The sequence below is a fragment of the Esox lucius genome, chromosome 15 (genome assembly GCF_011004845.1).
Source record: "Esox lucius isolate fEsoLuc1 chromosome 15, fEsoLuc1.pri, whole genome shotgun sequence".
Classification (NCBI taxonomy): domain Eukaryota; kingdom Metazoa; phylum Chordata; class Actinopteri; order Esociformes; family Esocidae; genus Esox; species Esox lucius.
This window is the reverse complement of record NC_047583.1, coordinates 9,960,415-9,977,906: the sequence shown is the minus strand read 5'-3', so window position 1 is coordinate 9,977,906 and position 17,492 is coordinate 9,960,415. Positions and strand designations below refer to the sequence as shown.

General features: G+C 46.7%; 1 protein-coding gene across 10 annotated transcripts in view; it reads left to right on the top strand.

Annotated features, from left to right (window-relative positions):
* Window positions 1-17,492, top strand: part of myt1lb (myelin transcription factor 1-like, b) — a 103,933-nt gene that overhangs the window by 47,217 nt on the left and 39,224 nt on the right. For all 10 annotated transcript variants that reach the window (XM_010879128.4, XM_010879136.3, XM_010879135.3 and 7 more), the window contains exon 6: window positions 13,979-14,445. In XM_010879128.4, the coding sequence (XP_010877430.2) occupies window positions 13,979-14,445 (467 nt within the window). The remainder of the gene's footprint in view (window positions 1-13,978; window positions 14,446-17,492) is intronic.

The window sequence follows — 17,492 nt, the reverse complement described above, 5'->3', positions numbered from 1 at the left end:
CAGTGGTGATGTTTGTGTGTCCTTAAGATCTCATACCAAATACAAAACATTTGGTTGTGAGATCTTACACCTTGACCGAGAGGTTTAGTAAATGCGCGGTTCATTGCTTAAATACAGGCAGTGCAGATCTCTTGCGCTAAAATGTTCTGAACAGTGGATGATTGCTATACCGTTGTTAAGCCTGAAAACCCTTTAAGGGGCAACTAGTTGCTGATAAAACTATTCAGTATATGTGCTTTCCCCCGTGGGATTGTTCGCCCCTTTTCATTTTGAATGGGCACACTTCTTTCAGTCTCTGTACCAATTCTTACTTCATCCATGATGATATTCTGGTATCCTTTCTCAGCTGGTCAATTAAATGAGAGAGGTGTTGTTTTAGTGCAAGCTTTAATCGCCAGTGTCAGACCTGGTGGTGCGGGAAATTATCCAGCTAATGAAACATTTTAATTATTTAGCATCATGGCGGAATTGGGAGACCATGTTGGTGAATCCTGAATGTAGCTGTTCGCGAGTCACACACACACACCCCAGCTTTCCCACCGAAATCTCCCACCTTGGTCACAGGCCAGGATTTCCAGTGAGACAGAGTGAAATCTGTCTGTTTTATAATTACTTGGCCTTGTCTGGGTGCGGTCATTTCTCAAAACCCCTCAGAGCGTGGTTTAGGCCTGGCCGCCATCTTGGACGTCAGTGTATAGTTGATCGACAGCTGTGCTCTCTGCCTTATTGATCCTTAGAAGAGAGAGCGATAGACGAGGTAGAGTATGAAGGCAGCATAACCATGCGGTATTTCTCCATCTCACTCATTCTTTCTCCCTCCCAAACATCCTCCCTTCAGTAGGAATTTAAAGAAACAGTCCTCCCTCCAGTGACAATTTAAAGGAACAGTGTTAGTTTCAGTGTGACATGTCCAGCCCACCAGCCAGTGCTTTGCTCAGAAGATAATGGAAGATAAATAAAACAAACAATAGAGGCTCCATCCATCAGCACCTCAGGCCAAGGCTGCCTCAAATACTCCCACCCTCGTTTTTCTCTCTTCCTTTCTGTCTTCCTTTCTCACTGACTTGGTCTCTTCTTTTGCTCTCTCACACCCCTCTCTCACTCACTACATTTTCTTCTCTCTCTATCTCTCCCCAACCCCCCCCCTGCTCTCTCACCCCCTCTTCTCGCTTCTCTCTCCCATCTCTCACTTCCTCACCCCCTCTCCCCTTCTCTATCTCTCTCATGCTGGCCATCTCCGGCAGCTAATTTCTCCTTCAGATGGTGCAGCGCTCATTTGCATACTTATCAAAGTGTTTTGACTATCCGACAGAAGCTCCAAGAAGGTGGGATCATTAATATGTTAATTAGTCCCTTTCTTTGCTCTCTGCACAGGCGTGCCAGCGATATCCTCCACTCTAGTCTAGCCGTGCTGCAATTCACGCCGCCTTTCAATACGGGCTGCACACCCAGAAATGCCATAACATAAGACTGTTCAAACACCCTGGTAGACAGAGACCTGTGAAGTCTCTGTAAACCTGGTTTCATGGCTATAGCCCACTGTATGTGAATGAAATGAATAGGCTTCAAATGGATGCCAGTGGTCATTATGAATTCAAGATCAGGACTTTATTTATGGAGAAGACTGAGATTTTGTGTTATAATGTATTACCCATAGAATTCACTTTGGGGATAAGTTAATGGGGAAGGCATGTTGTACTGCAATGCCAGGGTGGTTTGGCCAGGCGTCTTCGGCTGAACATCAATAGAAGATGTTCTATCAGACAAAGCAGTAATAGACGAACGTGTTTACGTGGTCTCCGGGGATTTCAATGGAGTCCTGTTGCTGCTCCCTGTAAGAAAGTTCTAATGTTACTGTGTAGCTTTTCTTCTGACGTCTACACATATGCTATTTGTAGTGTCTTTTTTATTCGTCTAATAGAGAGTTTGTGACAATGAATCACATGTGAATTATCTGATGGGGGGAAAAAGATCGGAAGGCTAAGAAAACTAGTCAATGCATCAGGGCCCCCCCACACGGGGCCCACCCGGGGCCCACCCGGGGCCCACCCGGCCCACTCAGAGCATACTTAATATGTAATTACTCTCACTTTTAATACAATTTACTGGCCTGATGGTTGATTGACAGGTAGTGTCTGTGGTGTCCAAGATGGACACACCCCTATGGGCCAAGGCTGGAATTACTGAGCAGTGGCAGCTAAATTACACCTTAGGTTGGACCTCTGGCTCAGAGGGAAAGAGGGAAGGCTGATGAATGAAGAATGGAAGTGAGATGAGTGGCAGGGGGTGACCTGCGTGGGTCCACAGAGAACAAAGATGATGAGAGGACACACACTCACACTCACTCGCGCACACACAGACACACACAGACACACACACATACACACAGGTACAGTCTCACAAAGATTTCTTGCAGTGATGAGACCCAGCATGAAATCATGAGATACGCAGAGTCCTAATCAGTCACTATTAGCATTTCATCAAGCGCACAGTGTGTTTCACCCAGCGCCGCCTGTAGACTTCTGGAGGCCCTAAGCAGCATTTGGTCATATTGGGGGGCCCCACCTCAAGAGACAACCCCTAATTCCAACCCTAGCGCCCCCAATTTAGGTAGTGGATGCATTTCTTTTGTTATTTTTCTGTAATTCTACAGATTTACCCCTGAATTATGCAATCCTGATTAAAAAAAGTGTTACTTAATGACCACTTATCAATACAAATGATCTACACAAACCTACTGAATTATTACTCATCACTGTTATGCATGGTCTACATAACCCTACTGAATTACTACTCATCACTGTTACTCATGATCTACACAAACATACTAAATTACTACTCATGACTGTTATACAAGATCCACACAAAACTACTCAATAGTCTTTGTAGTGCTGCAAAGTAGGCTCCTCACGAGTAAGCAGGATTTTTCTATAAAAATATTGCTATTGTGATTCTTGGTGTTTTGATCTAGATCTGAACAGTTGCATGAATTGTTGGAATCATAGGAATGGAGTGATTTATTGAAAAGCATAGTGGCAACAGCATCGTTCTTAGGAACAATCGTTTGACTGCTTTTGACCTAACAGAACAGCATGCAAACCTACAGTGTCTGTAACAGTGAGTATAAGGAACTGAGGTTTTTAAAGATGCAGTCAGGGACGAATAATGTTTTTTTTTAGCCTCCCATTTTAGACTGAATGTATAATTTACAGTTGTTCTCAGCTCTAGGCCTTGGGCTTGACCCGAGGTACTTCTGGTTTTCATTCTAGGGAATGATTTCGATCTGGTGAATGCTTCGGTTTAATATGTTGTTCATACGGGTCTCTATGTAATCATTATATTCCTCAGTTAGCCATGAAATTACTAGTTTGAAAGCAAATGTTTTTGATGACATGGGGCAAATTAAGGGCATAGCACACAATTGCTGGGGTCCCGTTTTGGCTGGACAGTGCAACTTTTACAACCAGTTGCCAGAAATCCCAAAATGCATCTTTAAGTGACAAGGTGCATGACTTGATGTTTGCAGGAAGCTGCCACGTGAGTGTTAAACAAACTAGAACTGAACAACAAAACAAAAATGATACGCAGCAGAGATGTGTTTCAAAGTATTGCATGCAGCTTTTGCAATTCAGATACATCACTAGACTGTCACATCCTTGCAAGATACACAACAATTACAGGTCCAGGTTAATGAAATGGGAATTGCACAAATACGTGTATTCTCTCTATAAATTATAGTAATTTCTTGAGTGAAGTGAACCGCAAAATAACTCTCTAAATCCAGTAAAAAAAAAAGAATTAAAAAAAAATAATATATATATATATATATATATATATATATAAAGGAATTCCTAGTAATGTAAAACATAGCAAAAAATATTTTATAGAAGCCCCCTTATAGATGATTTATTCACTATGATTTAACCAGGTATTGTGACAGATAAGTGGTGTGATACACTAAGGACCGGGGAACAGCTGCGGGGGAAAGGCTTGAAGACTGGGCCTGTTTGAAAACTAGGAGAAAGATTTGAAGCTTGCGACAAGTAAAATGTTTTACTAACGTAAATAAAGAAATAAAATAAATACTAGAAAGGTTTGGAAGACAACTGTCCAACTCAAGTCACTATATATATATATATGGTCTTTTAATTTTTTCCGGAGCTGTATATTCAAATAATACACATATTCTTACACATATTCTTATACATTTTCTTGTGCTGTCCTTTTACACGCAGTTATAAACACACAGATAACCCATTTCACGCACATATACCCATATTCACACATTGACACCTTGAGTGGTTGTCTGCCCCTCTGATTCCAAGAGCCTCCAGTAACAAGCGGTGTGGTCTGAAGAGTCCCAGAGGACGAAAGGACGCTGAGAGGCATCCCGCCCAGCCTGCAAGAGCCCTGATGGTGGAGAGAGCCCATAGCTCAGGTCCTTCATTTAAGAGATGTTGGCTCTGTGGGTCTCTACCAAAACACACACACACAAATGCCAGCTTCTTCATAGTCTCGAGCAGCAATCCTCACTGAGTAGCTACTTGAAACCAACGTTTTCTCCAGATTGAGCATACTGTATGCTGGGAATGCAGTTGATGTTCTGCTGCTGGTTCCAAACACGGTGTCTATAAACGGTGGACCAGGGTACCAGCATGGCCCTTGCTACTGGACATCTTCAAACCAGCTGCCTCTCATACCCCCTCCTTTGTTCAGAAGTGAGTAGATGGAGGTGTGTGGACCTGATTCAGGTCCCTGTGGCATCATTAGGTCAGACAAAAAGCTCCCAGTTTGCCCAGACGTTTTTCAGACCCTCCAGAAAGGGGTGAAGGAAGAAGCTATAAAGCCCAATTACTGAGAGGAAGGAGAGATTAAGAGCGGTGTGATGCCTCAGGAGCCCCAGTCTGTGATACCTCTCAGGCTTTGAGACAATCAGAATGGGAGATGACAGGAGAAATGCAATTGAGGAGAATCTATTGTGAGGTTAGTTGTAGTAAGACAGCTCTTTAAAATAGTCTGTCTATGATTGTTTGGTTCAGCAGGCAGCTCAGTATAATCAAGATAAGTCGATACGCTTGTATTTTCAGTATTTTGCAAGAATCCCACCGACTGCATGCATCCAAATGTAGAACAGAAACGGGCCACATTCAGTCCTGTGAGAAGGGTGAAACACGGTGAAACCCGGTGAAACGCGGTGAAACACAGTGAAACACGGTGAAACACGGTGAAACACGGTGAAACCCGGTGAAACACGGTGAAACACGGTGAAACACATCCACATGCAGAACTCTTTCTGACAGGGATGTTTTGGGTGGCATTTAGTTGCCGGGCTGCACAAGATGCTCCATAAATGAATGATGAGTAAACCTGTGAAGAGGAAATTATTTATGGCAGCCGAGGTAACAAACAAAGGACTGCTGTTGTTATTCGTTAATAGGACACTGTAGATCCCGACTAGCTGTCCCTCATTATCTCACGGCCCACCTACCCGTCGTCCAGGTTTGGGAGGCGGGAGATCGGGCAGGATGCTTGGTGCATACTGAAACCCTGCTCCCACCTCCCCCAAGACCTACGTGACAACTGCTACCTGGGAGATGTGCTGTTGCCTAGCGCCCTGTAATTATGTCCCACGCTAAGCTAAAGAATGATTAGCTGATGATGGATAGGCTAACACGCTTACTTACCCATGCCTCAATGCTAACTAATTAGATATTTACCATATAGGTGTCGTATATGTCTGATATGTGCAGTGCCCGTCTGTAGGCATGTCGTTATGGTCGCTGATGACGGATGCAGTGTAAAAGCTGGGCGTTTTATGGACCTTGCCTATCAGCAGATAAGCAATGATTAAATGCTTCAGCTTTTCAGTAATGTGGCCTGAAGCGTAGCGCTGGTATGTTGTGGGCCCGAGCTCAGGTTGACATTTCTGGCTGGGGTCTCTACGATATATTTCAACATCCTAATCCTTGGAAAGTATTTGTAACTCGGCCTTATACAGACCTCTTTTTCTACAACTGGAATGAAGTAATAAGATGCATTGAGGCTAAGTTGATAAGCTCTAATTTATCTATACCTACAGTATATGAAACAAATGCTGTGTATTCAGATGCTATGTACGCCACACTGTCAAGGGATTGTCTGGCCAGTTATTAACTACCCTGTTACCCTGACTGCTCCATGGGAAGCCTCTTCGGGTCTCCAATTTTTATTATTGTTAAAATGTCAGCCTTGTGAGTAATTGGCAACTAATGTAATGTGTTTGTGTGTGTGTGTGTGTCTGTGTGTGTATAGGCTGTGTAAACACACTGCATATCTGGCTGGGCAACAGTGGTGAGGGGAAGATGCCCGAGGGTGTGATGCAGGTTTTAGGGGTTGCGACGGCGGTACTGAGCAGTGGTGATTATAGGGGTGGAGGGATGGCGGGGTGCAGGGGTGATGTAGGGGTGAGGGGTGGCAGGGTGTATAGGTGCAGGGGTGTATGGATGATGTAGGGGTGATGTAGGGGTGGCGGGGTGTACAGGTGCAGGGGTGATGTAGGGGTGGAGGGCTGTATGGGTGATGTAGGGGTGATGTAGGGGTGATGTAGGGGTAGGGGGTGGCAGGGTGTATGGGTGCAGGGTGTATGGGTGCAGGGGTGATGTAGGGGTGATGTAGGGGTGATGTAGGGGTGCAGGGGTGTATGGGTGATGTAGGGATGATGTAGGGGTGAGGGGTGGCAGGGTGTATGGGTGCAGGGGTGATGTAGGGGTGATGTAGAGGTGGCAGGGTGTATGGGTGATGTATGGGTGAGGGGTGGCAGGGTGTATGGGTGATGTAGGGGTGAGGGGTGTCAGGGTGTATGGGTGATGAAGGGGTGGAGGGGTGCAGGGGTGATGTAGGGGTGAGGGGTGGCAGGGTGTATGGGTGATGTAGGGGTGAGGGGTGGCAGGGTGTATGGGTGATGTAGGGGTGAGGGGTGGCAGGGTGTATGGGTGATGTAGGGGTGAGGGGTGGCAGGGTGTATGGGTGATGTAGGGGTGAGGGGTGGCAAGGTGTATGGGTGATGTAGGGGTGAGGGGTGGCAGGGTGTATGGGTGATGTAGGGGTGAGGGGTGGCAGGGTGTATGGGTGATGTAGGGGTGAGGGGTGGCAGGGTGTATGGGTGATGTAGGGGTGAGGGGTGGCAGGGTGTATGGGTGATGTAGGGGTGAGGGGTGGCAGGGTGTATGGGTGATGTAGGGGTGAGGGGTGGCAAGGTGTATGGGTGATGTAGGGGTGAGGGGTGGCAGGGTGTATGGGTGATGTAGGGGTGAGGGGTGGCAGGGTGTATGGGTGATGTAGGGGTGAGGGGTGGCAGGGTGTATGGGTGCAGGGGTTGCCGTAGTGATTGCCATGGCTGCAGCTGGGGCTGAGTAATTGCCTGTCTTGGTGGAGCGTGTTCTGGAGCTAAAGTGGAGTGCTTCCTTCCTGATGTATGGCTCATTTGGATTCCTCCAGCCTTGGGGCCGTATTATTCATGCCTTGACAGATAGCACTCACTAAAAGCATTGGAATGGAGCCAGGTAGGGATGGGGCGACACAGGAACACTACACCTAGCAGCCCGACAGAGAGAGGGAGTCGGTGGGAGAGGAGGAGGGACCTTTTATTATTAACAAAGAAACGGGATGCAGATGGAGAGAGAAGAGACGAGTTAGGCGATAGACAGCGTTTGGTGGCCAGATAAAAAAAGACGAGAACACGGCGATGGGCGAACAAGCAGCCCCCCCGACCCTGCGCCCCTCCAAACCTGCCCCCTTCAGCTCAGCCACCCCACTGCCTCCTTGTGCAAATTCAGATAAGGTCACATTAATCAAAATGTACCTCCTCCCTCCCAAAAAGCACCCTTCATGTCATCAACCCCCCTCTGTGAAGTATCTGTCACCGAAATGGAAATTTCCATATTTAATTGGAAGCTTTATTTTCCAAAAGGAGGGGGAGCATGAGTCTAGGGCAGAACGAATAGAAGTGAATAATCTGCTTAGGAGTGGCCAATACTCCGGGGACTGGCTCTGGGGACGTGTTTCAGAGGTTAAGTATTTGGTATGGCTCTAATCTTGGTTAATGTATGTTATTCTCTTGTTTTCTTTGTTTCCTGTAACCACCACCATTATTGAATAGTAAAGTTTTTTACTATTCGGTTTTTCCTCACAGAAGCGTTCTTCGTAATTTGTTGTTCAAGGAACACATCCTATATAACGACATACCTTGGAACACAAATGAAATAAGCTCTGGCAATCACATCGCTTTCTTCCTCTGCCATTTGTTTATTTTCCTTTGTGTGTGTCCCCCCCCTTCTTTTAGCGGTGTTGCTATGACATTCGGCGCTGCACTAGCCTAACGTTAGCCTGCATGTGGTAAACAGGTGGTGTTTACGCTCCCTGCCTGCTTATTCCCTCCCGCAGGAGATATCAAAGGAAAGGAGAGATCATGTATAGTAAGCCCAGAGCCGAGTAGTGTACCGTGGGGGTGGGGATCGACGGGGTGCAGGGCAGCCAGACGCCTAGGGCCCTCCATCTCCTCTCTGGGCTGGACACATCCTGACCTTTCACCCCCACCCCCTTCACTGCCCTCTCCACCCCCACTCCCAGCACCAGTCCTCTAGCCTGCCCGCCCGCCCATCCGCTCAGCTGCCAACTAAATTACATCAATGTCAGGAGCCCTCCACTGTCTCTGCTGGGGAAATGTACCAGGCCGACAGAACAGAGCGGGCAGAGGCTCCGCGGCCAGACACTAACAGCAGCAGCTATCAGCAAAGTCAGAGCTTGTAAGAAAAGACGTGTGGTAGAGCAGGAAATGCACAAAAAAAAACTTATCTTATTATTATTTAGGTAGATGATGACCTGATGGGATTACAGTGAGGCAACACATATTGTCTATGACCCGGCTTTGCAAACACAGAAGGATGGAGGGTGAACCTCATCCAAGATGGCCGCCGGCTCTGCTGCTTTTTCCTCTGCCCACGTTAATGTGATTGATTGAAGTAATTATCTGAGCAGAGAGGATCCTTGCCCTTACCTAGGTAACCCAGGAGTGAATGTAGCGGTGGAATGACAAATGGCTGCAATACATGAGTAAAGCTACAGGCCTGATTAGTCTACTTCTTACAGAAGTAACTCCAGATTAATTGAGAGATCCTATTGATATCAACGGCAATGCATAGAAGTAAATTACCTGTACTTGCCTCACCTTAGAGTTTGGTCAATGAGTACATTCAGTCCTGAGGTGGACTCAGCCACAGTACATTGACAGACAGCAAAAGCTTCAGGTAAGTCGCGGAGGTGTGTAGGTACCAGACACACGTACCTTCCATGCTCCTCCACGCCCTCTGTGAGGCCTTACTCAGTTGGCCCTAGATGTGGTTTACAAGGCTACTCTCCCTCAGTGTCGTTTTGTCAGGTGCAGATGCCTCTGAGACAGGGGGCTGGGGCAAGTGGAGGGGTGAGGGTTGGGTAAGAGCCAGGGAATGGAGTGGGTAAGGGTGTGGTAAAGGACTGGGGCTGAATAAGAAGCTGGGTCTGGGGATTCCTGACAGGCTGTTCATGATGAGATCTGGAGCTGGGTGATTCTGTGCAGCGGCCGGATTCCTCTGGGCTTCACTTCTCTCTACTTTCCTGTTGCCTCCCACTGCAGCCCTCAACACTGCAAGACATTAGAGATGTGAGGATACTGACGTTTCACCACACATCTCTGTAATGGCAGTGTATACACTCTATGTCGTCCTCTGCTATAATACATGGTTATTACAGTGTACGTGCTTTGATTTACTGGGGAATGAAGTACCAATGCCAGTAGCAAGACAACAGTTAACCTGGAATGTTTGAAAGAAGCATCCGAGTAACCAGGATGAAATTCACAATTAGAGCGCACGGAAAACGCCCAAATTGCAGTGACTGCCTGACTCCTGCAGAGACACACAGCTTTTGTTCTCCCTCTCCCCCTCTTCCGTCCTCTATCTCTCTCTAGCCCTGTCACGCTTTCGGTCTCTTTCACTCAGTCTCTTTTTTTCTTTTGCTCTCTTTCGCTTTCTCTCATCCCATTTCTCTCTCCATCCCTTGCCGTCTTCCTGTATCTGTCCCGCCCGGTCTTTCTCTTCGTCTTCGTCTTTCTCTTTTCTTTTATGTCTCCCCCCACCAAACACCACACCCCTGCCCCCCTTGCTTGCTACATGGCTATCTGTGAGGATGGCAAATCCCTGTTGGATTTCTGGAGGATATCACCATGGAGACGGCGCTCTGCCACGCGTGCCTATAGATCCAGTTAGATAGGGGCACAGCAAGAGGTGCACGGAACTACTCCAACAGCCCTCTCTCTCTCTCTCTCTCTCTCTCTCTGCAGAGGAAAGAGACAGGGAAGAGGGAGAGAGAAGAGTAAAAAAGACTGAGAAAGCGTGAAAGAACAAGCGACACCAGAAGAGAGAAAGATTGGATGAGACTGGAAGCTTTAGAAAGCAAGGCAGAGAGAGTGAAAGACTGAGCGAGATAGAGAGACGAGGAGAAAGAGTGGAAGGGTATAGGGAAAGGGAGAGTGAAAGCTATGGTGTGCCACAGCAGTCTCATCTCAGTGGCAGGGAGACAAATAGTCCGTGATGCTAATGAGTGGCTAAAGCTCCGTTCCCTGCTGTGAACAGGCTTTAATATGACTGCTAATAAAGCTGCTGTGCTACACTGTCACATTCTCGCACACGCTCACTGTCATCCGCCTGGGATCTCACGCACACACACACACACACACACACTCATGTGACTCTAACCAGATTTAACACACCAGATGGGCTCTTTGTGACATTTTCAGTGTTTTTAATGTTATTTAACTGACCCCTCGTTTCACTTCAGTTGAATGCATTTCTTTCAGACTCATTTGAGGGTGCGCTGTAGAGAAGAGAAGCCCAAACATGCTTTTCTGTCACCCTAGTTTCCAAAGACTTTTGGTAAATGTGATAACGCAAGTAAAAAAACTAAATGGTTCACAAACTTCAGCAACTTCCTTCAAACAGTTAACAGGCAAATGTTATCCATCAGTTTATCTCAGGCCTTGTTGACAAAATCCATAAGTATCCCCGTAATAATTCCATGCGATGATGATTTGCAGGGAGAGGTTGGCGCAGCGGGTCTAAGAGTGTCCAGGCCCATTCACAGACTCACTGTGAGAGGGCTGAACAATGCGGATGGCTGGTTTGTGTGCGCGTGTCTGTAATCACCTCTTACAGCACAACAACTCGGGGGCAGCCGAGTGCTAGGCATTTTTAGCCCATTCATTGGTGGGTTCAGCAGATATTTAGAGATCATGAAGGAAGGCATTTCCGTGACGGTTAATGGAAACGCGGCACTGCAGTGGAGCGTTAATGTAACTGTGGAAACACTTGTAGGGGTAATTGAACCCTTTCATAGGTCAGATAAAAAAAAAAGAAATATCTACTGTTTCAGTGCAATTAGCGGTATCATGGGGATTGTGTTGGGTGAAGTCATTTGTGTGACATAAGCATGAAAACCTGTCACGTAGTGATGTCACGTGAATGGCAGCTCCATTGCTGCTTCATCTGGGTGATTGCATCGCAGCGACTGCCTCCTCACTGAAACCCAGCCAAACGGTCATCAGTATGAAAAGGAAGACCCTCTCACCTCCCCCTCCCCCACCCCCCCTGGTAGGGCTATATATTCTACAGGGACCGACCCCTCGATTTATCTGGATGGGCTCTGGAACGGGCCCGGGATGAGTGGCATTTTAATGTGCTTTCGAGATGTTTAGTCACAAGCGCTATTGATCACAATGCCCGGCGACCGCCACCTCACTCCATCCCCTTTCACACCTGCACCCCCCCGCCACCACCCTAGGGAGGGGCGCAGGGCCTGTCGGAGCGGGCGTTGCTGTCAGACCGGGAATGATTTTCTGTGTGGGTTTAGATTAATGAAACCGGGCCCCTGGTGTGGGTGCAGGGGTCAGGCTATTAAGTCGTCCCCGGTCCTGTTGAGATTGAGGCTGTCGGCTGGCCCCGGCCTGACGGCGACTGAGTGATGGACGCCTGGACGTTTTGGGCCTGTGCGGAATGGCGTTTGCGCAGGCGCATGTGTTTTCGCGCGTGTGCCTGTTTACGTGGAACAAAGAGAAAGAGAGGGAGAGAGAAACAGGTCTAGTCTGTTAGTTCGTTCTTGATTGTAGTGTGCAGTGCTGATGTGGACATAGCGCAATGAGACAAATTACCCCACCCCCCCTGCCAACTTAAGAAACAAGGCTTGTGTATTAGCAGCGACCCCTGACCTTGAGTCGAGTAACTTGCCACATCCGCTCGGAGACATTCAACACAGAACGCCTCCGTCAACTATAAATACCGCTGATATAATTTCACTCCTCCACTCCTGTTGCCTGATGCAGTCTATTTGTTCACATTAGGGCCTATTCTGAGCTGAGTGAGGAGGGATAAACACTCTAGACTGGTGTGAAGGGGAATCGGGGACATTTCACAGCTCACTGGCCTCTGACTAAGCATACCTGAAGCATGCCTGACTCTTTTACCCACCGGCGTGGACCGCTTTCCCGCTCGGCACCCAAAACACGTAGTTGCACTGGTCTCAATGGGACCTTGTCTGTGTGGTTTGTTTGAAGGGCAGGTCGACGTTTATCGTGTTGAATCATGTTCTGGAGGCAGATTTGGCCCAAAGGCAGAAATGATTTGATTGGTTGCCTCAATGCTATGGGCAGAGCTGGCATTTCAAACAGTCTGCAGGCTCAGAGATGACATTTGATCAGGGCTAGTGATTGTTTCTGCTCTAAACCCAACCCTGGACAATAACCCTTTACCCTAACCAAACCCCTATCTTAACCAATTTACTTTTTAACTTTTAACAGTGTGTTTACTTGGGAGACATAAGCTCCAACCTACTTCAGGGTTGAGACATAAGCTCCAGAGTCAACCAATCAAATCATTTCCGCCCTCAGGGCCGATCTGCCTCCAACGCTTGATTAATGATGCAAAAGGCTAACTTTTATTTGATAGAGCGGCAAACACATACACACACACACGCACACATCCACACACACACGAATCCACACACACACACACATCTGCACACACAAACACACACACACGCATCCACACACACACGCATCTACCCACACACGCGTCCACACACACACACACGCATCCACACACACACGCGCTTCCACACACACATGCATCGACACACACACACACACACACACAGATGTATACTGCCCCTAGACTTTGGATGGTTTCGAGTGAAAAGGATTAGGGTCCTGTGATCAATAGTCTGGGCGAATACACAGATTATCTGGTTATCCCATTAAATTGTGTCCCCTGCTGCCAAGGCGTCCAGGAGAATACAGTTTCAACACAGGATGTCTCAGCAGGATTCAATTAATTATCCCTACAATTATTCTCTTATCCCATTGACCATCCTATAAAAAATGTCTACAGTTACCCATTTCACTTCAGCCACTACAACAGGGTCTGTCCAAGGTAGCTAAAACAAACAATTGTTTCTGGACGATAATCTAGATTTCTCATTATTTATCTAAGAAATCCTCTTTCTGTCCTTAATAATGCTGTAATCGTAAACCCAGCAAATTAGGACAATTAGAATGTAATTATACAATAGTAAGTGATTATGGGCCGATGAGAGCTCTGACAACTTTACGTTGTCTGTTGTCGGTAGTGGCACAAAGACCAGGCCTGTCAAACAGGGTTTCTGCAGCAAGACAGCGACCAAACAATCAGCTGCATATTGCACCTTTGGGTTTTATTGTGTTTTGAATGGTTTTCTCCAAATTTGTTTTAATCTCTGAGTCGCCTGCTGGCCTGCGTACTGGCCCAGTGACACAGACAGACACCAGAGCCAGTGTATTGTATTAGCTTGGCCAGCCGGCGGCCACTAAGCCAAAGAGATGGTGGCTTGGGTCGGGTGGCTAACGGCTAATGGCCACTGTCTTATCTGTCCCCTGCAGTGTGTACGGCTGCCCCCTGGCCAAGAAGAGGAAGACAGTGGACAGACAGTCTCTGGAAACTCTGGAGGTGCCGGAACCCCTAACGGACCCCCTGGAGGCGGACCCCAAGAAGAGACCCCTCGTAGCTCACATGGACTCCGCTATGGAGGAGAGCTACCAGACAGACGGGACAGAGGAGATGGAGGAGGTGGATGACAGAGAGGAGGTGGAGGAGGGCGAGGAGGACGACTGCGATGAGGAAGACGAGGAGGTAGAGGATGATGAAGAGCAGGGGTATTCAGAGGACAATGAGGAACAGATGGAACAGGATGAAGGGGAGGTGGAGAGAGGAGAGGGAGATGGCCAGGACGAAGAGGTAGAACAAGAGGAGGAGGAGGGAGTAGAAGAGGAGGTTGGAGTAGAAGAGGAAGCAGAGGAGGAGGAGGAGGAGTATGAGGAGGAGTATGATGACCAGAGTCAAGGCCAAGGTGAGATGTCTTAATTGACTCCTCTGTTACACCAAGACACGGTCTGTCTTTATTTACTCCTCTGTTACACCAAGACGCAGTCTATCTTTATTTACTCCTCTGTTACACCAAGACACGGTCTGTCTTTATTTACTCCTCTTTTACACCAAGACACGGTCTGTCTTTATTTACTCTTCTTTTACACTAACACATAATATTCAAAATAATGTTTATGTCAAAGTTGTTATGGTGTATGTTGCAGAGAGTTTCATTGTGTGTGTATGTGTTTGTTTGTGTGTGCGTGTCTATATATGCATATTCACCGATCAGCCATAACATTATGACCACTGACAGGTGAAGAGAATAACACTGATACACCCATCAGCCATAACATTATGACCACTGACAGGTGAAGAGAATAACACTGATACACCCATCAGCCATAACATTATGACCACTGACAGGTGAAGAGAATAACACTGATACACCCATCAGCCATAACATTATGACCACTGACAGGTGAAGAGAATAACACTGATACACCCATCAGCCATAACATTATGACCACTGACAGGTGAAGAGAATAACACTGATACACCCATCAGCCATAACATTATGACCACTGACAGGTGAAGAGAATAACACTGATACACCCATCAGCCATAACATTATGACCACTGACAGGTGAAGAGAATAAGACTGACGTTATCATGGAACCTGTCAGTGGGTGGGATATATTAGGCAGCAAGTGAACATTCTGTCCTCAAAGTTGATGTGTTAGAGGCAGAAAAAAAGCATAAGGATCTGAGTGACTTTAACAAGGGCCAAATTGTGATGGCTAGACAACTGAGTCTGAGCATCTCCAAAATTGTGGCCCCTGTGGGGTGTTCCCGGTCTGCGGTGGTCAGTACCTATCAAAAGTGATCCAAGAAAGGAGTAGTAGTGAACCGGCCACAGGGTCACGTGAGGAGCGAAGGCTGGCCCGTGTGGTCCGATCCAACAGACAATCTACTGTAACTCAAGTTGCTGAAAAAGTAAAGGCTGGTACTGATAGAAAGGTGTCAGAACACACAGTGTATCACAGTTTGTTGCATAAGGGGCTGCGTAGCTGCAGACCAGTCAGGGTGTCCATGCTGACCCTTGTCCATTGCCGAAAGCACCTACAATGGGCATGTGAGCTACTGAACTGGACCAGGAGCAATGGAAGAAGGTGGCCCGGTCTGATGAATCACATTTCCTTTTACATCACGTGGATGGCCGGGTGCGTGTGCATCGCTTACCTGAAGAACATGTGGCACCAGGATGCACTATGGGAAGGATGTTCTGCCGCGAAACCTTGGATCCTGCCATTCATGTGGATGTTACTTTGACACGTACCACATACCTGATCATTGTTGCAGACCATGTGCACCCTTTCATGGCAACGGTATTCCCTGATGACATTGGCCTCTTTCAGCAGGATGATGCACACTGCCACAAAGCAAAAATGGTTCAGGAATGGTTTGAGGAGCACAACCACGAGTTCAAGGTGTTGACTTGGCCTCCAAATTCCCCAGATCTCAATCCAATCGAGCATCTGTGGGATGTGCTGGACAAACAGGTCCGATCCATGGAGGCCCCACCTTACAACCTACAGGACTTAAAGGATCTGCTGCTAACGTCTTGGTGTCAGATACCACAGCACACCTTCAGAGGTCTAGTGGAGTCCATGCCTCGATGGGTCAGGGCTGTTTTGGCGGCAAAAGTGGGACCTACACAATATAAGGCAGGTGGTCATAATGTTATGGCTGATTGGTTTATATATATGTGTGTGTATATATATATATATATATATATATATATATATATATATATATATATATATATATATATATATACTGTATGTGCAGAATATTATGTACAGTATAGTAATACAATGACTGCATGCAGTGACACTTTCATCAGCATACTGGGAATAGAAACGTGATACTATTTTACACAGCTAACAACATACAAAGGAAATCCCAAGCCTATTCTCAAACTGGGAATGTATTATTCCGTTCATATCCTTTGATCTTTGTTTGTTTAATCCGGTTGACTGGTTCATTTATTTGTTTGTTTGAACATGTGATTTTTCCAACCTACAGTGTACCTGAAACAGAATTTGTTATGCTACATCAAACGCCATTCATCTATCATCTAGAATAGAAAGATGGTTTGGCAGCAAAGGCTAATTTTCCAGGAGCAGCATTGTAATTTGAAGTGCGTTTGGGCCATTTGCCCTTAGCTTAGCATTCTCAGTCACAGGCAAAAAGCAGAGCTGGCAATGTTTTTCACACGGACTCAGTAGATATGGCTTCCCTTAGTTATGCTGGATAGGAAACCCACTTCCCTATGACCTTCAACAAACCAACTGATGTCAAAACCCTCTATAGGCGGACAAGACAGTAGCCTGCAATTTAAGCACAAGGCATTGAAAATACATCTTTCTGGTTAAGAAGACAGCAAAAGCATTTCGTAGAAAATATTTTGCCCACTGGGTGTGTCGGCTTCGGATGTGTCTGAGACGTGAGAAGGTCCTTGTCCCTGTCTGGTCTCTGCCGCATGATGTTACCAAACGATACATTTAGCAGGTTCTTCTCGAATTTGGAGCCATCAAGTCCAGTTTAAACTGGTGCTCACAAGGAGTTAGAGAGGTTTGTGAAGGGGGTGTTAACTGTCTTCGGTGCAGTCTGTTGTGCTAACGTTCTATTAGATGTGTTAATGTGTGTGTCTGCCTACCTCGTCTGTCTCATCCTATTGGTGAAGGCGTACAGAGTCAAATTTCTATCAAGACGTTGCTACACTAGTCAACTTTGCTCAATGTGTAGGTAGTTTGTTACTTTTTTTAAATACCCCTGGCGTGCGGTAACATTGTTGGCTCATCTCAGCCTCGGCTAGATTACGTTGTCCATCAGGTGACTTGATTGAGTAGAAAGACTCGGAAAATTGGTATTTGCTGACTGGGTGATGAAAACTTGAAGCTCACCTGCAACCGACTTCCATCTGCCAATGTCCAAAGTCAATGTTCAGCTGGATTGTTTTGAGTA